Raw genomic sequence first — 20,995 nt, 5'->3', positions numbered from 1 at the left:
AGGCAGAAAATTCCCCTACTGTCAGAGAGGAGAGAGGATGGCAGGCTGGTTTGGTGGGAATTCCTGGAATGGGAAGAGGTCCTGGCAAGCAATCTGCCAGGAGGTGGCTTTGCTCAGGGTGCTGACAGTGGTGGCAAATGCTGGCTTTGGTGATGGAGTTGATCTCCACACCATTCATCCCATGGGATACCTCTTGGTCCCACCGTGCTCCCTATGTGGCCTGACACTAAAAGCATTTTTTTCTCAATTGAATGTGCTCAGTGATGGCACACGCAGCCCCTTGAGGCACCAGAACATGGAATTGTATAGCAAAGCTGAAATAAATATATTTGCATCTCTTTGCTGTCCCAGACTTCCCATATCTGCAGCAAACGATCCATCACATCGGTGGATGAAAGCCTGACTGTGACATCATTACAAGCATGGTTTCTGTGGGCTGTTTCTGGAAGTACAATATTTGTTTATTTTTTTGCCCTGCCTCTAGCCACAGTATTTCTGCTGTTGTCGTGCAGGCAGATTGCTGCATCTTCCATAAACCCAACCCCACCCGTCGCTTCCCACCGCCTCAGAAAACAAATCCCACCCTGAGCTGAGGGTGCAATAAAACAGAGCAAAGCTGCCGACATGCACTGCCAGCCTAACGACCTGTTTGCTCAGCCCAGGCCTTCTGCCACCATTTGCTTAAGATAAGGAGGGGTGGAGATGTTTCTTGAGGGCACAAAGGCTCTTGAGATAAATCTCATGTGGTCTGATACAATCAGATCATTTCTTTTCCTTCTCCCATTGCCCCAGCTTTGTTTTTTCTCTCCCCATCTGTCCTGCTGCTTTTCTCTGCCTTTTGTTTGCAGTCTTTTACGATTGGGTCATCTTTTAATGCTTGGCTGTCTCAGAGCTGTGAGCATCTTCTACAGAAGGGTCTGAGCAGGCTTATGGAGTGAAGAAGGTCACTTCATGGGGTGAGGTCTTGCGTTCTGAGAGCCAGGCTGCATTAGGCAGATGAGGACACCACAGAGATGAAACAACAAATCACAGAATGGTTGTGTTGGAACGGACTTTGAAGATCACAGAACAGTGGAATGTCTGAGTTGGAAGAGACCTGGAAGATCATAGAACCACAGAATGGTTCGGTTGGAAGGGTCCTTGAAGATCAGATCATAGAACCATAGAATCACAGAACGTTTGGGTTGGAAGGGTCTTTGAAGGTCATAGAACCATAGAATCACAGAATGGGTGGGTTGAAAGGGTCCTTGAAGGTCATAGAACCATAGAATCACAGAACGGTTGGGTTGAAAGGGTCCTTGAAGGTCATAGAACTGTAGAATCACAGAATGGTTGGGTTGAAAGGGTCCTTGAAGGTCAAAGAACCACAGAATCACAGAATGGGTGGGTTGGAAGGGTCCTTGAAGATCATAGAACCATCTCTGGGTTGGGCAGGAGCAAAGAACGTCTCTCTTGTGTTGGTCTTCTTGTGGACCCATGGCAGGGCACGGGGTGGTGGTCTGCTCTGTTAAATGTGTTTCTTTGGTTCTGCCCTCGAGTTTCACCTTTATAAAGCATCTGTCTACCACAAACTTGGAAGTGGTGATCTTTATGGATCCCCTCCGTCTGGGGGTATTTTATGGAACTGGAAGAGCCGTTGCAGACCCACATTATCCACAGTGAGCCAACTCCAGCTCCCAGCACTGCGCCGCACAACCTGCAGTGGGGAGCAGCCTGCAGACAAAGCGAGGAACACACAGATGTCATAAAAGTGTGTGCCGTGCCCTTGGGACTCTGGCCTGCACCCACCCCATGCCCTCGCCTCCTCTAAGCACTCCGCCCTCCTTGGAAGTCGCCGATATTTCCTTTTACATCAGCTCCCCACTCAATTAAAAAAAAAAAAAATAAAAAAAAAAAAGCCGACTTTTCTCCCTTCCAAATTTAGCTCTGCTTAAGCACTGAAATAGATGAGAGTAGGGACCGGTGACGTTTTTTTTTCCAAAACATTGTCTCATGCCTGGGACTAAGGAAGGGAACCGCTCAGCTTTGGGAGCACGACGCCTGCTTCTCCTCACGGGCACACTACGTTCTGTTCAGGCTCCTTGGGCTGGGGGATGCGTTCCTATGGGATTAACCCACCCCTTCTTGGGTTGGGGGATGCATTCCCGTGGAATTAACCAACACGTTTCTCCTTGGGGTGAGGAACATCTTCCTATTCAATTAACTCGTCCTTCCTTGGGCTGCAGGACACGTTCACTTGAAAGTAATACATCCCTCCTTGGGTTGGGGGACATCTTCCTGTGGACTTAACCCACCCTTCCTTGGGTTGGGCTATGTCTTCCCATGGAATTAATCCATTCCTCCTTGGGCTGGGAAATGTATCCCCACGGAATTAACCCATCCCTCACACCCTCTGAATGCTCAAGGGCTGAGGAGGAGCAGCATGGCACCACTTTAGCTGTGGTTTCTGCTTGGAACTCGCAGGAATGCAGCTCCCGAGATGTTCTGACGACTCATAGGAAATTGGCTCATGCTTTGCAGAGATGGTTTCAGTTTTCAGGGTAATTGTATTTGCACATGTTTCTGACATGCAGCTTAAATTCTTAAAAATACCTCAAGCTTAGCTGTCTTAATGCAACTTTTGGAAGCAGTCTCACTGAGTGTTGTGCTATTTTTTTTGCCTCGTTTCCTAAACAAGTAGAGCTAATGTGACTGGGAAGTGGGTCTGCTCTCCCTCCTTTCCTTTTCCCATTCACTTTGGTACTCATCAGCCAATTGCAAGCACATTGGATATGGTGCTCAGGGACGTGATTTAGTGGTGGGTTGATAGTTGGGGTAGTATGGCTAGGTTGAGGTTGGAGTTGATGATCTTGAAAGTCTTTTCCAACCTGAGCAATTCTATGATTGGGAGGAGCGGAGGCTCTGAGGCTTAAACTCCTCCAGTGCATTTGGTAAAAAGAAAGAAAAGTGACCAGATGGGTGAGAAGGACTCAAAAGTGCAGAGTGCAGTAATGGAAAATCCTCAGCATAATTTCAAGCAGCTTGACATCAAAGATTTCCAGGCTCTTTTCAGTGACGTCCAGGCTGATTCACCGGCTTGAAGGATAAGACAGATCGCTATGGAAGTAGAAGGAGCGAGTTTTACGAGGCTTTTATTGCCAGCCTGGGAAATACAATGCTACATAAATAAAAATCATTGCGGTTATGACAGCTCTGTAGTCCCTGGAAAATAAATAATGCTTTGCACTCACACGGTGCCTTTCCTCCGGGAACCTCGGAGCTCTTTGTTCACATTAATGAAGCCCCATGATGCCCGTAGTAGAGCGGTAATATAGAGTTCCCTTGACCTGACCAACACGCCAGATGAGCATGGAGTGACCTGGGGGGAGAGGAGAAGGCAGGGAAACTGCCCCTCTGCCTTCAGCTTGCTTTGGGCATGGCATTTACTGTCCTGGTCGGCCCAGTCGGTGGATGGCACTCATCCCTTCCCCAGGGGCTCAGTCAGTTCCTGTTGTATCCTGGAGCTGAACATTGCTTTTCCCTGTTTTCCAGGGTTACCACCCGCTGCCTCACGAAGCTGAAATTGCACACACCAAAAAGCTGTTCAGAAGGAGGAGAAACGACAGGAGGTAAGTAGAACCTCTCTTTAAAATCCTTTTTAGCCCTTTTGTCTCTGTTGCACATCTTGCCCTGCTGTCTCATGGAATGTCTTTGGGCACTTCTATCCCTGGCGGTGCCCTGTGCCATGAATGGGGCAGCCAGAACATGGCAGCCATGGGTCTTGGGGGGCTTTAATGTCCCTCCATTCTGTGGTCCTGTTATCCTCAAGGTCCCTTTCGTCACAACCATTGTATGGCTCTGTGATTTTCAAGTCCCTTCCAACCCAACCATTCTACGGTTCTGTGGTTCTGTGCTCGTGTGTATCTTGCTGTTTAGCAGCTGTCACCACTGAGCTAACACAAAAACCATTACTGGAGCACTGACAAACAGAAAGTGAAGTGTATATTTGTCCCCATGGTTTGCCTTTGAAATCTGGCCTGTTACATCTCTTGCTTCAGGAGCACTGAGGTCTGGGAAGTGATGTGCCCATCTCAACCATACATATATTTCAGCATAGGCAGATCCCCACATTTCCTTTACAGAGGCAACTGCAAGGTGTTATCTGTAAAAGCATTGAGTCCTTGTTGCTTGCTTCCTCTCTTTCCATTGAAAAGCAAAATGTACTGAATTTCAGAAGTGGCTGAGCGGAGTTTGCAGCAAGATGCCTGCATGAAGGAGGGGATGTGCTAACAAGGCAGGAAACAGAGTTCCCCTGGCAATGGTGGTTTCAACCTATTGGGTTAATTTAATGGTATATTTAACTGTGTAAATTGCATATTTAGTTACATGGGGGTATCAATTTGCTCAGAAGGAGCAGCCAGTGGTTTCTCTGCATTGAGGTATGATGCCTTGCTGGGCTGAAAAGAGCTGCCTTGGGATGCTGCTGGGAGATGCGGGGCAAGGGACCACCCCAGAGCAAAGATGTGAGTGGGAGAGTGTGCAGGGTGATGTCCCAGGGCAGAGCTGGATTAAGGCAACCCAAGGCTTTACATTACTTGAGTAATATTGTTGATTTTGCCATGGGGTGCGTGCTTCATTTGTTGCATAGAAGAGACACAAAGATGAGATTAAAGGTACCAAACCAGGCTGCAGCTCTCCCAGTTGAGGAGCAGTATGGTCTGCTTGGCACATTTTTGACAGATTGATGTCAGCTGCAGGTGTCCATGAGAGCAGCTCCTGGGTACCAGTGGGGTTGTTTTTTTCTTGTCCCAAATGCTAACCTGCCATTTGCTCCTACAAGACCTGCCCTCCCCAGCCAACAGCAGAGGCTGTTTGGTTGGCCCCCACAGGGCTGTGATATGAAGCACAATGGACTCATCCTCTCAAGCCCTCCCCTCCATCCCACCCCAACCCACTCTGTGCTATCCCAGGACAACGTGGTTGGGGACGGACCATTCTGTGATCACCACTCCAGGAAGCAGAGCGCTTTATTTGAGGTCTAGGGGAGGATTGCTGGGGAATGGGAACTCTTAAATTAACAGCTGGCACCATCATCATCCTATTGGTTCTGTCTCCTCTTGTTGGCTGTTGGTGGGAGGTTGGTGGTCTGCCTTTGGGAAATGTAGCCTCAGAGAGGATGGTATAAAACCCTGTGAGTTAATCAGTCTCCTCTTTCCAAAGGCCTGCTGTAGTGTCAAGGGTGGGAGATGGGTTTTGATACCGAGATTCCAGAAATGTCCCCGAGTTTTCTCTCACACTGTCCCAATTTGCTTCCTACGTTTAACTTGGCTTTACACTCTAATGATCAGAAAAAAAAAAAAACAGTCTGGTTTCATTTTTCCTTTTTTTTTTTTCCTTTTTTTTTTTGGGTGTTGTTTCTAATGAGATGGAGAGCTGGGGGGAGGCAGAAATATCCTCCCTCCCCGGAGAGCCACGGGTGGCTGTCAGGGACAGTTTCCTCTTCCTGAGGGTTGTGTAAGCACTGCTGACCCCTCCTGCTGACGCCAAAAGCCATTTGGGGTCAGCTGGGGTGACAAGCAGGAGGGTGGGCACCCTGTCCCCAGCCCCACCATCCCACCCCATTGCCACCACTCGGCTGAAGGACTTGTTGAGCGCTCATCCACATGCCCCCACCATTGAGACGAACGCGGTGCTATGTGGGGACAGCCCAGAGGACGGTGACCGCAGGCTCAGGGCCAGGCAGGGAACATCCCAGATCCGCCGGTGGCTCCAGGAGAAGCGTAGGCAAGCTGTGATATATTTCTTTTCCCATTCTATCTGATTTTACGGACCCTCGGGGACTCTCAACCACCTACGGTGATTAGTTGGACTGATTAAGCAGCTTTTCCTCTTGTGGCAAACTCCCTTTGTGAAGGGTTTTCAATAGCCACACTGCCCGGGACATTGTTCCTGTACAATTTCCTTTCAAAACACCATAAAGGGCACTCCACCACTTTACCCTGCAATAAAACATGACAGGAATCAGCTCTGCCCAACCCAGTCCTGCAAGGGCAAAATCTCCCTGCTGGAAAGGAGGTATTGGTGGGGATGAGTGTGGAGGGGCTGCACAGTGCCAGGGCACACTTTGGGATAAGGAGAGGGAAAGCAAAAGTTTCCACTTGTTTGGTTTTTTTTTTTTGGGGGGGGGGGTTGGGGTTTTTTTGGTTTGGTTTTGTTTTGTTTTTTTGAGGATACAAGGATGTAGGGAAGTCACAACAAACTTTATGCCCAAAGGAAAGGCTTCTTTGCACATCTCTGCTTGTGCAGCCTTGTCAGCAGGCAGGGAGCAGTGAGGATGCTCTCGGGTACACAGGGTACACAGTGTGGGGCCATGAGGGAGATTTCTGCTGAAGAACCACAATGTCATGATAAAAAGTAGATGATATCTGGGCCACCTGATGGAGCATGGGAAGAAGATCTGCCGTGATTGCCACCAAGGGAAGGAGAGCAGTAAGGAACCGGGCTGTGGTGGTCCAGCAGCTCCACAAAAGCCATCTGAAGATCAGTCAGGCTTGTCTCTAACATCAGCCCTGGGCATGACCACCTAAGAGCCACTTTCCTGCCCCAAAAAATAGTACAAAGAGTCAAAAAGTACATGTGTGAGTCCACACAGGCAGAACTGGGAGACGTGTATTTCCTCCACCAGCCTGGTCTGCCGAGACAGGTATGGTACAGAGGGGTTAAGAGATACCCATCTGAGCAAATTTAATCCTTTCCTTTCATTGTTCCATTTTTTTAATGCCAGGAGGCAGCGGCAGGAGCAAGCTGGGTGCATTTCCCAGCTGCAGGGTTCACCTCTCTATTGAGAGCAACACTGGCATTACATAAAGCCTGTACAACACAGGACTTTTTATTCTCTCTTTTTTTTTATGATCTTGGCGACTGACGTGACCTCTGTACTGCAGACTAAATTTAACCTGAATTGCCCAGCTGCCAGTAGACTTTATGGCATCAGGAGGCTTTGCAGGTTGTTTTTCTGGGTCCCTGCTGCTGATTGAAAGACCTGCATGCCATCAGCAGGGCACTTCACTGCTACTAAACCTCAACAGAAATTGAGGTCTGTTGGATAAGCTTGGGGTTTTATAATGTTACTAATGCCGTGTGGAGCACATGGGGGACCTCACTGCTGTTCTCACCTTCAGCAGAGCCTGCTGGGATTCACCTCCAGGACTGCAGCTGCTGTTTTGGACACCAGAGTTTATTGTGAGACCTGCACCAGGATGGGCTGGGAGCCAAAGTGCTGTAGGGCATTCCCAGTGATGCTGACATCTGGATCCTGCTGTACTGTCCATAACTAGGCTGCCCACGTTGTGCTGGGTGGTCTAGATGATCTAAATGATCTCCAATGTCCTTTCCAATCCAAGCCATTCTATGATTCCATGCTCACGGTGCAGTCATTGGCATTTGGAGGATGGCTCTTCTCAGCCAGCTGTCTGTGTCCAGTCCCAGGCTCCCCAGATCAAAAAGGACACAGGTCTCCTAGAAGAGTTGGAGTTGGAGTTATTTGGGGTTTGGGGTGTTGTTCTTGGAGCTGTTGGATCCTTGGCTTTAGCTAAGCTGTGCCATTTGGATTTGGTCCTAGAGGTTAAAAGGAGAGAAATGTATACACATAGGTGTGCCACAGCACTTGGAAGTGTGAGAGGTCAGGGTTCTGTGCTGGAAATACTGATGGAATTGGTAAGAAAAGCCCAAGCATCACTCAGAGCTTATCATGCAAGGTGCCGATTTGGCAACTCTTTGCATCAAGCTGGCATCCTTGTATTCTTTCAGTATTCACTCTGCTTTTAGAGCTGTTTCCAGAGCCTCTCCCATGCTGTTCTATTCAGGGACAGTGCTCGGGCATGTTTCACAAAGAGAAATAGTTGCAGGGATACCACTCGCCATGGATTTCAGATTTCAGATTCAGCTTTTTGGTACCTAAAGGGAGCTACAGGAGGGGAGTCAACTCTTTGAAAGGGTAGATAACATCGGGACAAGAGGAAATGGTTTTAAGTTGAGGGAGGGAAGATTTAGGTTGGATGTCAGGGGCAGATTCTTCACAGTGAGTGGTGAGGTGCTGGAACAGCTGCCCAGAGAGGCCGTGGATGCCCCGTCCATCCCTGGAGGTGTTTGAGGCCAGGTTAGATGGGATCTGGGCTGCCTGGTCTGGTGTTAAATGGAGAGGTTGGTGACCCTGCATGCAGCAGGGAGGTTGGAGCTTCATGATCATTGAGGTCCCTTCCAACTCAAGTCCACGATTTTAAGATTGCACTTTATTTTGGGTGAACGTGAAGGTGAGCTTGTTTCATGGTTGATATTAGCGTTTTGTTTTTAGTGCTGGGAGATTTTGATAAAGCCTTAGAGCTGTTCCCAGAGGTCAGCAGGACAAAGCTCTCCTGCTGGGAGAGTGAATGGAAATGAGTTCATAATTATGGAATATAGAAGTGACGTGTTGGCTTTTTCACTGTTTTAATTGAGGTTTTCAGAAAGGAAGAGAACTTGAAACAATACAGAAATGTCTTTTGTTCTTACAGCGCCATTTATTGAGGGGTTCGCAGTGAGTGGAGAGGATGTTTATTACAGAAAGCAACAATATTGAGGCATTATTTTGGTGCAGAATTGCTGTTCCTCAGTGGAACAAAGCAAAATGTTTCAGACAGACCGTGTGCTAGCAGCGAGACAGTTTGCATTTCTATATTGAGTTCAACAAATGGTTTTGGAACAGGAGGAAAAGACAGAAAGGGAAGGAGATGAAAGAGTTGAAACAGCCTTCACGTTTGGTCTAAAGACCCCTCATGGCCCTACAGCTCCTCATGGCCCTACAACCCCCCATAGCCCTGCTGCTCTTCACTGCCCTGCAGCTCCTCATGGCCCTACAGACCTCATGGCCCTACGTCTCCTCTTGGCCTATAGCTCCTCATGCCTTGCAGCTCCCTCATGGTGACCTACAGCTGCTGGAGCTTGCAGAGCCTTGGGACACTTCTCTCAGCTATTGGATTTGGGTTTGTGTGCTGTGTAGATACAATGGTCCCTGTGTGTGTTTCTTCCAACTCAGGATCATAGGACCATAGAATTGCTCAGGTTGGAAAAGACCTTCAAGGTCATCAAGTCCAACCAACCATCCTACCGTAACTAACAACCCTCCGCTAAATCATGTCCCTGAGCACCACATCCAGATGGTTTTTAAACACATTCAGGTGACTCAACCACCTCCCGAGGGAGCCTATTCCAGTGCTTAACCACCCTTTTGGGGATGTTCTGTGACTCTGTGATCCTGACCATTGGGGCAGGGAGGTTTTGATCCTCTGCACCATCCCATCTCCTCCGTGCCCTGTGGCCGCAGGTGGCAGGACATGGAGCCACCAGAGGGCCCTCCTTGGGGACTCAGAGCAGACACTCCAAGCTCGTCAGTGGTATCCCATCCAGGAGCTGGATCATCACTCACACACACTCAAAAGTACCCAGATAACAGTCAGCATTCTGCCTGTATGCCATGGAAACAGGTGGCCAGCGGTGGTGCGCCATGCGTCAGCGAGGTGTTACTTACAGGCAGTTCACGGACAGATCATTGTTTCACTCGTTTTGATTGTCTGCAGCATCGCTGTGAGTTATTAGACTAAATTAATTGTCTGAACTGCGGGTCCCCAGAGGCCAATATTGTCTTGGTGGTTTGTTCCTAAAAGGGCTCAGCTGGGTGATTGCGTTACTGCGGCTTAATGAATGGCCGCACGTGCGCTGGCGCTGCTAATTGCCCATGCTGCTGGCAAAGCATTACACTGCAAATCCTACACCCAGCCCCAAGATGGCTCACCTTTTATTGCATGGTACCACATGCCAAGCACATGCACACTGTGCTGCAGCATTGCTTTCCATTTGCAATCTGCTGTGATCATGAATTGGTGGGCTGCAAGTCAAGGAGCTGCCTTTGGGCATGCCAAAACGCCCGGCTCCATGCTCATAGCCTGACATGGTCAGTGGGCATGGTGGGGATGGGTTGGGGTTGGACTTTGTGGTCTCAAAAGTCTTTTTGAGCCTTAGTGATTGTATGATCCTATGAGTGGGCATGGTGGGGGGTTGGACTTGATCTTAGTGATCTTTTCCTACCTTTGTGATGCTATGATTCCATGATTCTATGGCTCTTTGAGGGCAGATACCAAGAGGAGCATGTGGAGAGATATAGCTTATATAATACCATACACTATATCAGTTTAACTGTGTATTCTGTGAAGAAATAATCTTCTGTTTATTCTGAACCATTCTTCTTTTGGTATCACAAGAATTAGCCTCCAAGTGCCTGCCTTCACTCTCCAGCTGTATCCACAAAGCAAGAGTCAGCACTCAAGACAGGTTTTGCTGTTTTGCAAGTGAGACCAATGCACCAGAATCACCCACCATCCAAGGCATTGGAGTTTGCTTTGGTAGATGGTAATGTGACCTGTTGATTTTCAAGCAACCTGCCAGGAAAATCCTCGAGAAGAGTCACAGTGGAGTCATCATCTTGGGAGCTGTTCCCAAGAAAAGTAGTGAGAAATGAAACCACCTCATAGTTCTTTCAGCAGAACATCCCCATTTCCACAAAGCACACCAGGGACAAGGCAATGAAGGGGCTGTGGCTGCACCTTCCTCTGCTACTCTTTGATGGAGCATTTCCAGCTCCTCAGTGCCAAAAAATGCTCTCATTTTACATAGAAATCTACCCCAAATGTACAGCAGCAGAGCATCTACCACCTTTCCTCCTCCCTGCAAGCCCTGTGGGAATGCTGGCCCCACAGACCCGGGGCCTTCTGGCACGGCTGCTGGGGGAAGGAGTTGCCAGCTTGAGTTGTTTGGGCTCTTGTTGCAGAAACAATCTTTCTGTCTGACCCCAGTTAGCAACTGATGTTTGCAAAATAAAGAAGTCAAGGCACTGGAAATACTTTCCATTCCCACTCTTGTCTCTGCCCAAAATATTAGTATTAAAAATATTGCATCTATTATATGCAGCTAATATCTCTGCTGGCACGTGAATCACCCAGGGATTTTTCATCTCCATATTAAAGAGAAAAAAAAAAAAAGGAAAGACAAGTGAACTCCGCTCTATTTTTATATATTTGTTAACTGTTTGGTTTCCATTTCTTCCTGCTACAGCCACAGCAGTCCAGCTCCAAGGGCCAGCATTTCATGCAGTGCTGATGTTTCATGAACCTGCCTCCCTGTGTGATGCGATGGCACAGCTCTGACCATTCCCTATGCTCCAGATCATCCCAGCTTAAAGCTTGGGGTGCTGATCGCCAGGCAGTGATGCTCCACTGGAGCAGGAGAAGGTGGCCCAGCTCCATCCATCACCCCGGTCTGCATGTTCCCATCCACATCAGCCAGGCTGGGAAACTCATCCAAGAGAAAAGCAGTTTTTAGACTGGATCATTCCCTGAAACAACAAGCGTTGGTGGTAGCATGAGAGGGGAGGCAGGGATGGGGAGAACAGGAGAAAATTCTTCTGTAGACAGGGGGACAGATGTATTGAAACGTGCCATTTGGGCAAGGCTGCCTTGGGATCATCAATAAATCAACACCCAGATTGATCTCCTAAAGCTTCATGGTGCTAAATGCCAGAACATCCAACATCTTTTCTGAAGAAGTTCGTTGAGCACTAGCTAAAGGCTTCTGGTACACATAACTTAAAGCATCTCAGCTGCTTGGGTTGGTGTTGTACCACGTCCACACGTTGGAAGTCATTGCTTGCCATGGACTTGGGGTCAGCTCATGTGTCTGGACAGCTGTTAGGAGGTCCTGTCAAATCTTGCTTTAGCTTCTAGAGGAAAGACATTTATTTCTTCACTCAAAAGCTCTGGTATAAATAGGATATGGAAAAACCTAGGATGTTTGTTTCCTCGCTGTGGGTCAAAGAGTCACAGAGGTCTGTAGGAGGACAGCTGAGCAAAAAGGCAGCAGGTGGAGTCCATGCGTGCTATTTAGGTTGTGTCTTTGGGGACGGGATCATGGAAGGATGGGGCTGTGTCTGGGAGCCATGCATCTTGGCGTGGGTTTACATCTTACATCTCTTAGGATTAGCTGATCTCAGGATAACCGGTTGGTCCTGGTGTATTTTTACAGGAGGGAGCCTGGAGTCTGGGATATAAGCTGTTTTATTGCCAAGCAGTTGAGGATGAATCTATATCCATTCTGCTCACGTTCTTACCAGTCATCCAGGATCCGTGTATGTTTGAGCTCAGCAGATTTTTGGGAAGCATCCCACACTGTGGTTATGTTTCAGTTTTGAACTACTTCAGCTGAAATGGATTAGTTTCCTTGTCGCTGTATTTCCCCATGGTTTTCGTGTAGTTTTTGCTATAGCGTTTACTTAGCTCACTAAGAATCCAAAAACATAATTCCAAGCAAAGCAGTCTATGAAGAAAACCATTTCCGAGCAATTTCTACATTCAGTCACTGCGGTGATTTCTACACCCGTCTGGGCAGCCAGCCCTGAGGTCTGGGGTTGTCTTCCTCACTGGTTGCTCACTTTGTGCAATGGGCCATGTCCGGATGTCCCTAATGATTTGTGGGAGATCCAGCAAAGTGTTTGAAGAGCTGTTTTAGAGCTATCTCACATGCCATCTGTATTTAGGACGTCTTTCCCAAGCTGGTGTTGCAAAACAGCTATTTAAATTCCTCCTGGAGATTCGTTTCCATGAAGCCCAGAAGAAAATAGCTGACTCAGGAAGCCAGGCACTGCAGCTTGTGAGGACTTTGGAGGTAGCCAGATTTGCTCCTCAGTGCTCAGATGGGCTTATTGCATGTCCTTCCAACCCAACAAAGCCAGATCAATCAGCGCCCCATAGCAGAAGATGAAGAACCATGCCTAACATCAGCCCTACACCATCTTTTTGTCCGTATTCCTGCTTGACCTCCTTGGATTTCTCTGTACGAGGCCCTTTAACGTTTCCTTTTTCTTTCATGGATCACTTCCATCTTGAGGGACATGATCAGTGGGCATGTTGGGGATGGGTTGGGGTTGGACTTGGGGATCTTGGGGATCTTAATGATCTTTCCCAGCCTTAATGATTCCATGGTTCAATGATTCTGTGGTTTTTGACTGGTGGATTTTCAGTGCTTCCAAAATACCAAGCCTGCCCGTATACTTGGGCTGTTCATAGTGAATGGGGTAGACATGAACCTTAGTGACAGAAAGGCATAAAAAACGTGTGAATAAAATTCATTTTTGCTTTCAGAAGTGAACATGACAATTTGTTCGCTTCTCATCCAAGAAAAATGCAAACAAAAATGAAACTGGAGCCAAGCAAAACCAGTTTGAGAGAGAAAGCCAAAAGGAAAGCGCACAGAATTCCTGTGTTCCTCATGCTTGGAGCTGGTGGTCGTTGCTTTCTGGGGAATTTTGAGGTTTTTGATTAGATTGTGTGGAACCGTCAAGCCTATTTGAGTGTTTCCCACTCTCAGTCATAGCAAGAATAGAACGTAGCCATGTCTGTGCTCTAATGCTCCCTGCACTGAACAATATCAATATACAACACTGGGCTTATTGTTGCATGTGCCCATACAGCATCAGAACCCATAAAACATGAGAGAGCACCTGCTGCGCTCATCCTGCCAATCCATGTGTTAAAGTGCTTCCCAGGCATTTTCAGAGTTGGGCAAGTTGATATGTCCCATAATCATGTCCTTCAAGACCTCAGTCTCCCTTCTCAATGGGAGATCACTGTGGGGTTTTCAAGTGAAAGAGGGGGGAAAAGAGAAAGATGTCCATCCAACCCATAGAGCCAACCCTGCATATTCTCCATTTGCAGCCAGATCCAAAGCTCTTCTTTGAGGGATGCTACAAATAAATGGGATATGGTGTCCCCATGGGGGTGGTAGATCCCACAGAGTCCATTCTGGCAGCAAATCTTAATCCCTTGCAATGGTACTTGCTGGGTAACTGCAGTCTGTTCGACCCAACGGGGTGAATTTCACAAGTGCTATTGGTGATGGAGCTCCTTAGCTCTCCATATTTCCAGGAACTGCCTAAGCAGATCTGTGTGCAGCCACCAGGAGAATATAACCCCGTGCTGTCCTCTGGCTTTGGACATGCCAGACAAGCTGGGGAGGCTCTTGAAGGACATGTGTAGCTCAGGGGACACAAGCAGAGCTGATGGGACAGAGCAGCTGTGTGTTAGACCACAGCTGTGCACATGTCTGGAGCTATTTTCCCCAGCCTTGTGCCTTCCAGCCGCTCTCCTTGGGAGCAAGCGATGTAGTCAAACTTGTAGGAATTCTGTAGTTCTGAGCACGTAGGCTGGTAATCACAGTGACAGCTGAAGCCTTAGATTTGTTTGCATAGGCTCCTGCAGCAGAGCAAACATTTGTCAGATCTGAATTCTGTTGAAAGGTATCTTGTTTTGTTAATTAAAAATAAATAAAATAAATTAAAATTAAAAAGAAATCAGAGTAGAAACAATGGCACAAATCCCACCATCCAATTTCCAATACCCTGACTGCCTTCCCTTGGCTTTTAGTACTTCTGCAGTTGTTCCATAGCTCTGAATGTCTCTTCAGTTTCCACACTGAATGATGCCCAAATCCACAGCCCCACTGAACCCAGTGGGAGTTCTGAGTTGAATTAGAATCGTCACTGAAAATAGTTCTTCAGCATGAAATGAAAAGGCAGCAGGCTGGAAAATGGTGTGCTTTGGGATGTTTTCTGGTAGCTGAAGAAGTCCAGTTTGCCTTTCCATGGCCCAGAAAACCTCTGGGAACCTCTGGGATGCAGCAGGAGCATCTTCTCTAGTGGAGCATGGAAGTGAGCGAGGCTGTGTGGCTGGTTTTGTCTACAGAGCAAAGGGATGACCACATCCCTGGGTGCTTATTGGTTTTCCCTTGGGCCTTGTGTTGGGGTTTTTAGGAGTTCATCTGCTTGGGAAGGGGCTGATGCCGTCATCTCTGGGAAGACCGAAGAGCTTTCTTTTCACCCAGACACTTCAGCAAAACATTTGGGTGAGGCAAACAGGGGAAGTCAATCTTCTATCACAGCTGATTTGTTCTAATGCAACACTTCAGAATGAACGCTGCCCAGAGGTGTAGGTACCTCGGCTTGGCCGTGGTCCTGTCTTCAGGACTAACATCTCTCATGGGCCATCCATCCAGTCCACAGACTCCAGAAGTCTTCAAGCTGTGACCTCCTGCTCCAACCATCAGGAGGGACCCAGCTGCAGGTCATTCCCCTTCTCGTGTCCATCATGTGCCTTTCTCCAAGCTCTCGTCCCACCCCCTCCCAAGATCTCAGCCTTGGGAGCTCCTCCACCCTGGTCATCCCTGTCTGCCAGGCTTTGCAGTGCACTGCAGACATAAAAGTTTGAGTTTTGGGCCCTTTTCTCCCTCGTTTGGCTTTTTGTTCTGCAAAGAGTCCTATTTCTTCTTGGCTTTTCTTCTTTGCTGGGGTGTTGGGAAGATAATAGCACAGAGCGAGTCTTTGCTGGAACGCTGGATTATTGTCTCGACCCGAGGCTGCTGCCAAGTCACGGACACTGCTTCTTGTTTGCCATTCTCCTTCCTTTGCCTTTTATTTCTTGCATTTTTTTTTCCCCCTAACTTGTTTAACTCTGGTGTTTTCCATCCTGTGGTCAGGGACTGCAGAGCTTTGCTTTGTGTTCATGTTTGCTCTGCCCCAGCCATGTGAATTTTGCCATTTAGCTGTCCTCATTGCCTTTGCTCTCCCTGTCTCATGGTTAAAGCCCCAAACCGAATAACCTTTCCCCCTCCACTCGGATTTAAGTGTGAATTTCTTCTACTTGCACAACTGTTCGGTGCAATGCTTGTATTGTAAATACGTGTGACCAAACACCCAGGGCTGAAAGTGCAACCAAACAGTTAACTCCAATGCCGAAGAAAAGAGAAGAGCAAAACCACAATGAGGGAATGCTGAATTGCATCAGCAGAACTTCGTGCACGTTGGAGCATGTGAGGGCTTAGTGCTCGATAAGAGGTACAGCTAACTCTTATTTTGACATTCCCCTCTTCATAAGCGTTGCTCTTTATGCACTTCACAAAGTGGTTTATGTGATTACATTGCTGAGAGGAAACAAAGAAATGCCAGGAAAACTTTATGTGGAGGATCTGTACTCATAAAACGCTCATAGGCTCCAGCAAACAGGAAAGCTTTCCCCATCTCCTTTTTTTTTTACTTTTTTTTTTGTTTGTTTTCATTCCCTGCCATTCAGCTTGCAAAGAAAACACGTTGAATATCTCTGAAAAGCGGATCTGATGGTTTGAGACTGAACACAGATTCCTTCCCCTGCCACCAAGAACCCGCGCATCCATCATGCCGCTGCCAAGCACCAGCACTCAGCTTTGTGCTGGGAGCCAGTTGGCCTCCCAGTGTGGGACTGGAGCTCCTGTGGCTGCAGTGGAGCTCAGGTTGGAGGGGCAGCTCAGCTGACAGCTGGCTCTGGGGCTGGCTTAGCTGCTGGTGGAGTTGTGATTGGTCCCTTCTTGCTTTCTTCCTCCACTGTTCTTCTGCTCACATATGCGTGTGTTGCAAACCACGTTGTCTTGACGGCCCTTGTGGAAGTATGTGATGTCCAAGGGAGGGTGCAAGATGCTCTGTCCATTTCTGCTGGCAGGAATTTCCTCTCACTCCAGCTTTCTGGAGGAGGAGCAAGAGGAAAATTCCCTTTTTGTAGGGCTTTGCAGCTTGGTGCAGCAGTGGACGTATATGAGAACCCCAGTCAAGCTGGGCAGATCACTGGTGATGGCTGGATGTAGAAGCCAAAGTTAGGATGCAAAAGCAAAGGGGCTGCCAAAGTGTTTCTTCCATTGGGCTGTTGGGTCTTAAGGGGAGCTGGAAACAAGAAGGTTGCTGGGCCCTTGTCTCTTCAGCAAATTACTGGAGAATTCCTGACATTGCTTCCCTATGTGATGTCCCACTGCTGGGCTGGGGTTGGCCAACTCTGCCCTAACACAGTGTGAAAGCAAGAAGTATCTCACACAGGAGCATAGGAGAGATATTCCTAGAAACCAAAATCAGGCTACCATAGAATCCTAGAACCACAAAATGGTTAGATGGAAGGGACCTTGAAGATCACAAAACCACTGAGTAGTTGGGTAGGAAGGGATTTCAGTGATGACAGAACTAAAGAAGCATAAAATGATTGGGTTGGAGGGGACCTTAGAGGTCATGGGACCATAGAATGATTGAGCTGGGAGGGACCCTAGTGATCACAGAACCAAAGAACTATGGAATGCTTGGGTTACAGAGGACCTTAAAGCCCCACCCCTGCAGTGGTGTGGGTGCCCCCTACCAGCTCGGGCTGCCCAGGGCTCCCTCCGTGGCCGTGGACACCTCTGGGGATAGAGGCATTGCATGAATTAAGCTATTTTATGGATAAATACGGTTTCTTGTACCCTGCTCAGAAAAGGTGTCCCTCATTCTTGTTGCTTTTCTACCTGTCCACACAGGAATAGAGTACTAACATCTTCCTTCGACTTTTCAGGCGACAGCAGAGGCTTCCTGGTGGGAACAAATCCCAGCAGCACACAGACCATCAGCAAGGTGGCACCAAACACAACAGAGACCACCAGAAGCTCTACCAAGGAGGCCAGGCCCCTCATTCCTCTGGTAGACCAGGCCACCATGGCTACAGCCAGAACCGGCGATGGCACCACAACCAGAAACACTCTCCCAACGACAAAGAAACGCACAGGAACACCAAAGAGACTGAGAATCTGAAAATCGAGGACACCTCCAGCAGCACAGGGCACAGTCCTGCAGAGATGCAGCGCAGTCCGGAGGCGGTGGAGAAGCAGTCCCAGCCGTACAGCCCAGAGGTGGAGACCAAGAGGAAGGACAGCATTCATGAGCGCGTTGGGGAGAGACCCAAGATCAACTTGCTTCAGTCTTCCAAAGACAGGCTGAGGAGGAGACTAAAAGAAAAGGTATTATTTCTTAGAGGAACTTTGGCTTTCCTTTTCTCCAAGAGCCTGGCAGTTGGCCGTGCTCCATGCAGAGGTGGGTTGGGCTCAGGAGACCTTTCCATGAGTGCACGCAACTTCTCTTGATCTCCTGGTGCCAGCTCTTTTCTTGAAGTGTCTTTGTGTTTCTTTGGGAGGCCCCTTATTGACGCAGTGTTAAGGCTCATTTGATGAGGTTGCTCCCCGTGGGAGCTTTCCATGATCAGGAACTCTTTCATCAATTACAAGGATGGGGCACTTCAGGCTGCCTCGTGCGCTCTCCCTTCTCAGCAGTGATCTCAGCAGACTGCCTTCAGTCTGCAGGGCTCACGCACTCCCAAAGAGGTCTAACAGAGGCAATCTTTGTCTGCAGTTAAAGAACTGGAGCTAAATACCGTGCTTTGAGTGATGAATCTTTGCAGTCGGCTGCTCTCAAGTTGATATGCATTTATCTCAGTGATGAATTGAAATTCCCTTATCTTTCCCCCTTCCTTCCAACAACCCAACAATAACAAAACCATCGCTTGCAAGTGACGGAGGAGAAATCCTTTTTGGAAACAATATTCAGACTCAGATTTCTGAGGAATTTGGAGATGATATCTTCATTTGCCCCCTGTGCAATTCAGATTCCTTCTCTTGAGATCCTCCTTTCAGACTGGAAGATGTATTTGTGGGGGTATCTCCAATGAGACTTTCAAAATGTGGAACAAAAATAAGCTGAACATATACAGTTCCATGGGAGTGCATGTTGGGAATGTATACCTTTGAGTGCATGTGCTTTTACTATTTATGAACGTGGCATGAGGGGGAGGAAGAGATTTTGTTCATTATTTTTATGTTATTTAAAGCAATGGGAGTAGAGCAGAGACTTTCAGAGTATTCACTTCAGTGCCTGTCTTGTAGATTCAGAGTCTTGTAAGAAAGATAGGCACCCTCTTTTGGGTGTGTGTGATCAACACAACTGCTCTGTCACTTGGCGCTGGGGTTGTCCAAAAAATTGCTCCAGATTTGCTCTGTGCAGTATGTGTGAAGATTGAACTACAGGAGGAGAAGGGAGCAGAGCAGAGCAGGCTGGATGCATGGGGAGGGAGGGACAAATGCTTGTTTAAATGTTCAGAAGAAGGCAGAATGGCAGTCTGAGCCGGGCATTCCAGCTTGGAGCCCTGAGCACATCTCCCTGTGCCGAGGAGGAAGAATCTGGGATTGAGTACTGGGGTAAATGAGGAAACCAAATACTTCTGGGTTGGGGCTCATCCACTGCTGTCTTTCAGTGCTGAGATGAGGATGCTCTGATTTTTCTGGGTCTGTCTGTATGTCTTCCCAACCCCTTTTCCCCCTTTGCACTTTGTGGAAGGACAAGGGCTGACCTATCTGTTTTCTCCTTGTGTAACAGACGCCTTGTCTTTCCCTTTTCACGGACCAGGACGAAGTCACGGTGGAAACCACCCATCCTGAAAAGAACAAAATGGACAAATTAATTGAAATCCTTAACAGCATGCGTAACAACAGCAGTGACGTTGACTCCAAGCTGACCACCTTCATGGAGGAGGCTCAGAACTCCACCAACTCTGAGGAGATGCTTGGGGAGATAGTTAAAACCATCTACCAGAAAGCAGTGACAGACCGCAGCTTTGCTTCCACGGCCGCCAAGCTCTGTGACAAAATGGCCCTCTTCATGGTGGAAGGAACCAAGTTCCGGAGTCTGCTCCTCAACATGCTGCAGGTAAAGAGATGGAATGATTTGGTCAAGTGCTTGCAGCTTCAACCCCACCTTGGTCCTACCGTGCTTTTGGGCAGGAGCTGAGCTTTGACCAAATTCCTTTCAAGCCCACATGATGAGAAGTGTTTCTCCAGTTTTGATGGTGCCAATCCTTAATGGTTGGCTGTCATCTTCTGCCATCTCCACTGCCTTCGAGGTCTGTGGGCAGCAGCATCCACATCAGCAGCGCTCAGTGGCAGTGTTTGGTTGGATTTGGTTGGGTTTTTTTTTTTGTTTCCTTTTTTCAGAAATTGAAACTCGGTCTAGAAACACGTAGATTTTTGGCAACAAATTTCCATGTGGAGATGAGAGGGAAGCTGATAGACACTACTCTGGTTCTGCTGTCTGTCAGATTCAGGGCTCTGCTGTGCTAGCAATCAGTCCTTTACCATGGGCAGGTCTTCCATCTCCCTCAGCCATCGTTTCCCTCTTGTCTGTAGTAGTTCTGGATCCTCCAGCCAGGCTGCTCAGCTGCTTTCTTCAGGTACCTTTCACACATGCATCACAAAAGCCAACTTGTGTTTCTTCTTGTATCTCTCATTATTTTTCTCTGAGTCCCTGATCATGCTTTTGAGACTTTGGCTGCTGAAAGGGCTGAGAATGAGGAGGGTGGGCGTGAAGATGAGGGGATGCAGGTGAAGGTGAACATGGGTACCAGAGCACACCAAGGACTGCAGGATGGCTCCTTCCCCACCCAACAGCCACAGTGTAATTGGGAAGGGATCTCCATGGCTAACATGACTTGTGTTTCCTATGAAGGAACAGTTTTATGGCTGAGCACCAAGTGACATATTTGCCATTTTTAAAACATGAATGTGTTTTAATGTTTGGTTATTAGGTTCTTTAGGTGAAGTCATTATCTGGTCTTGTGTTTTGGTGATGTTTATCAGCAAGGGGATCAGGCAAAGAAGGAACAAAGTAAAACAGAAGCTCCTTCCAGCTGACCCAGCGAGCTCTGATGTGTGTTGCAGCATCATGTGCAGTAATGAGTGGATTCACATCCAGCCTACTGTGGCATGAGTACAGGATAAATAATAGATCTAATTTCTCCATAGAGTCCCTGAGTGCTTCCCAGGAACATGGAACCCAGATTTGTTATGCTTGGGGTGCAGGGAGGGAGCACAGTGCCTGCTTTGGAAAGCAGCAGAGAAATCAAAGAGAAACGAGAAAGCACTTCATTCTGATAGTGAAGCATCCTGACAGTCTGCAAGCAGTTGGCTCTTACGTTTTTTGGTCAGCCCCAAATCAGTGCTTTTTTGTGGTACATTCAGGTTTGGAGATGGACCTGTGTCCAGGGAACAGAAGCTGTGAAACTGAGGA

At 47.9% G+C, this 20,995-nt stretch overlaps 1 protein-coding gene across 4 annotated transcripts in view; it reads left to right on the top strand.

The window, feature by feature from the left end:
- Nucleotides 1–20,995, top strand: part of CTIF (cap binding complex dependent translation initiation factor) — an 83,312-nt gene that overhangs the window by 42,732 nt on the left and 19,585 nt on the right. For 2 of the 4 annotated variants that reach the window (XM_072360149.1, XM_072360146.1), the window contains 3 exons: nt 3,532–3,608; nt 17,460–17,901; nt 19,340–19,639. In XM_072360149.1, coding sequence (XP_072216250.1) covers nt 3,532–3,608; nt 17,460–17,901; nt 19,340–19,639 — 819 coding nt within the window. Of the gene's footprint in view, nt 1–3,531; nt 3,609–17,459; nt 17,902–19,309; nt 19,640–20,995 lie in introns of all 4 variants that reach the window. The other 2 variants (XM_072360147.1, XM_072360145.1) reach the window with 1 other exon arrangement.

Source organism: Excalfactoria chinensis, chromosome Z (genome assembly GCF_039878825.1).
Source record: "Excalfactoria chinensis isolate bCotChi1 chromosome Z, bCotChi1.hap2, whole genome shotgun sequence".
Taxonomy (NCBI): domain Eukaryota; kingdom Metazoa; phylum Chordata; class Aves; order Galliformes; family Phasianidae; genus Excalfactoria; species Excalfactoria chinensis.
This window is presented reverse-complemented; position numbering and strand designations above follow the sequence as displayed.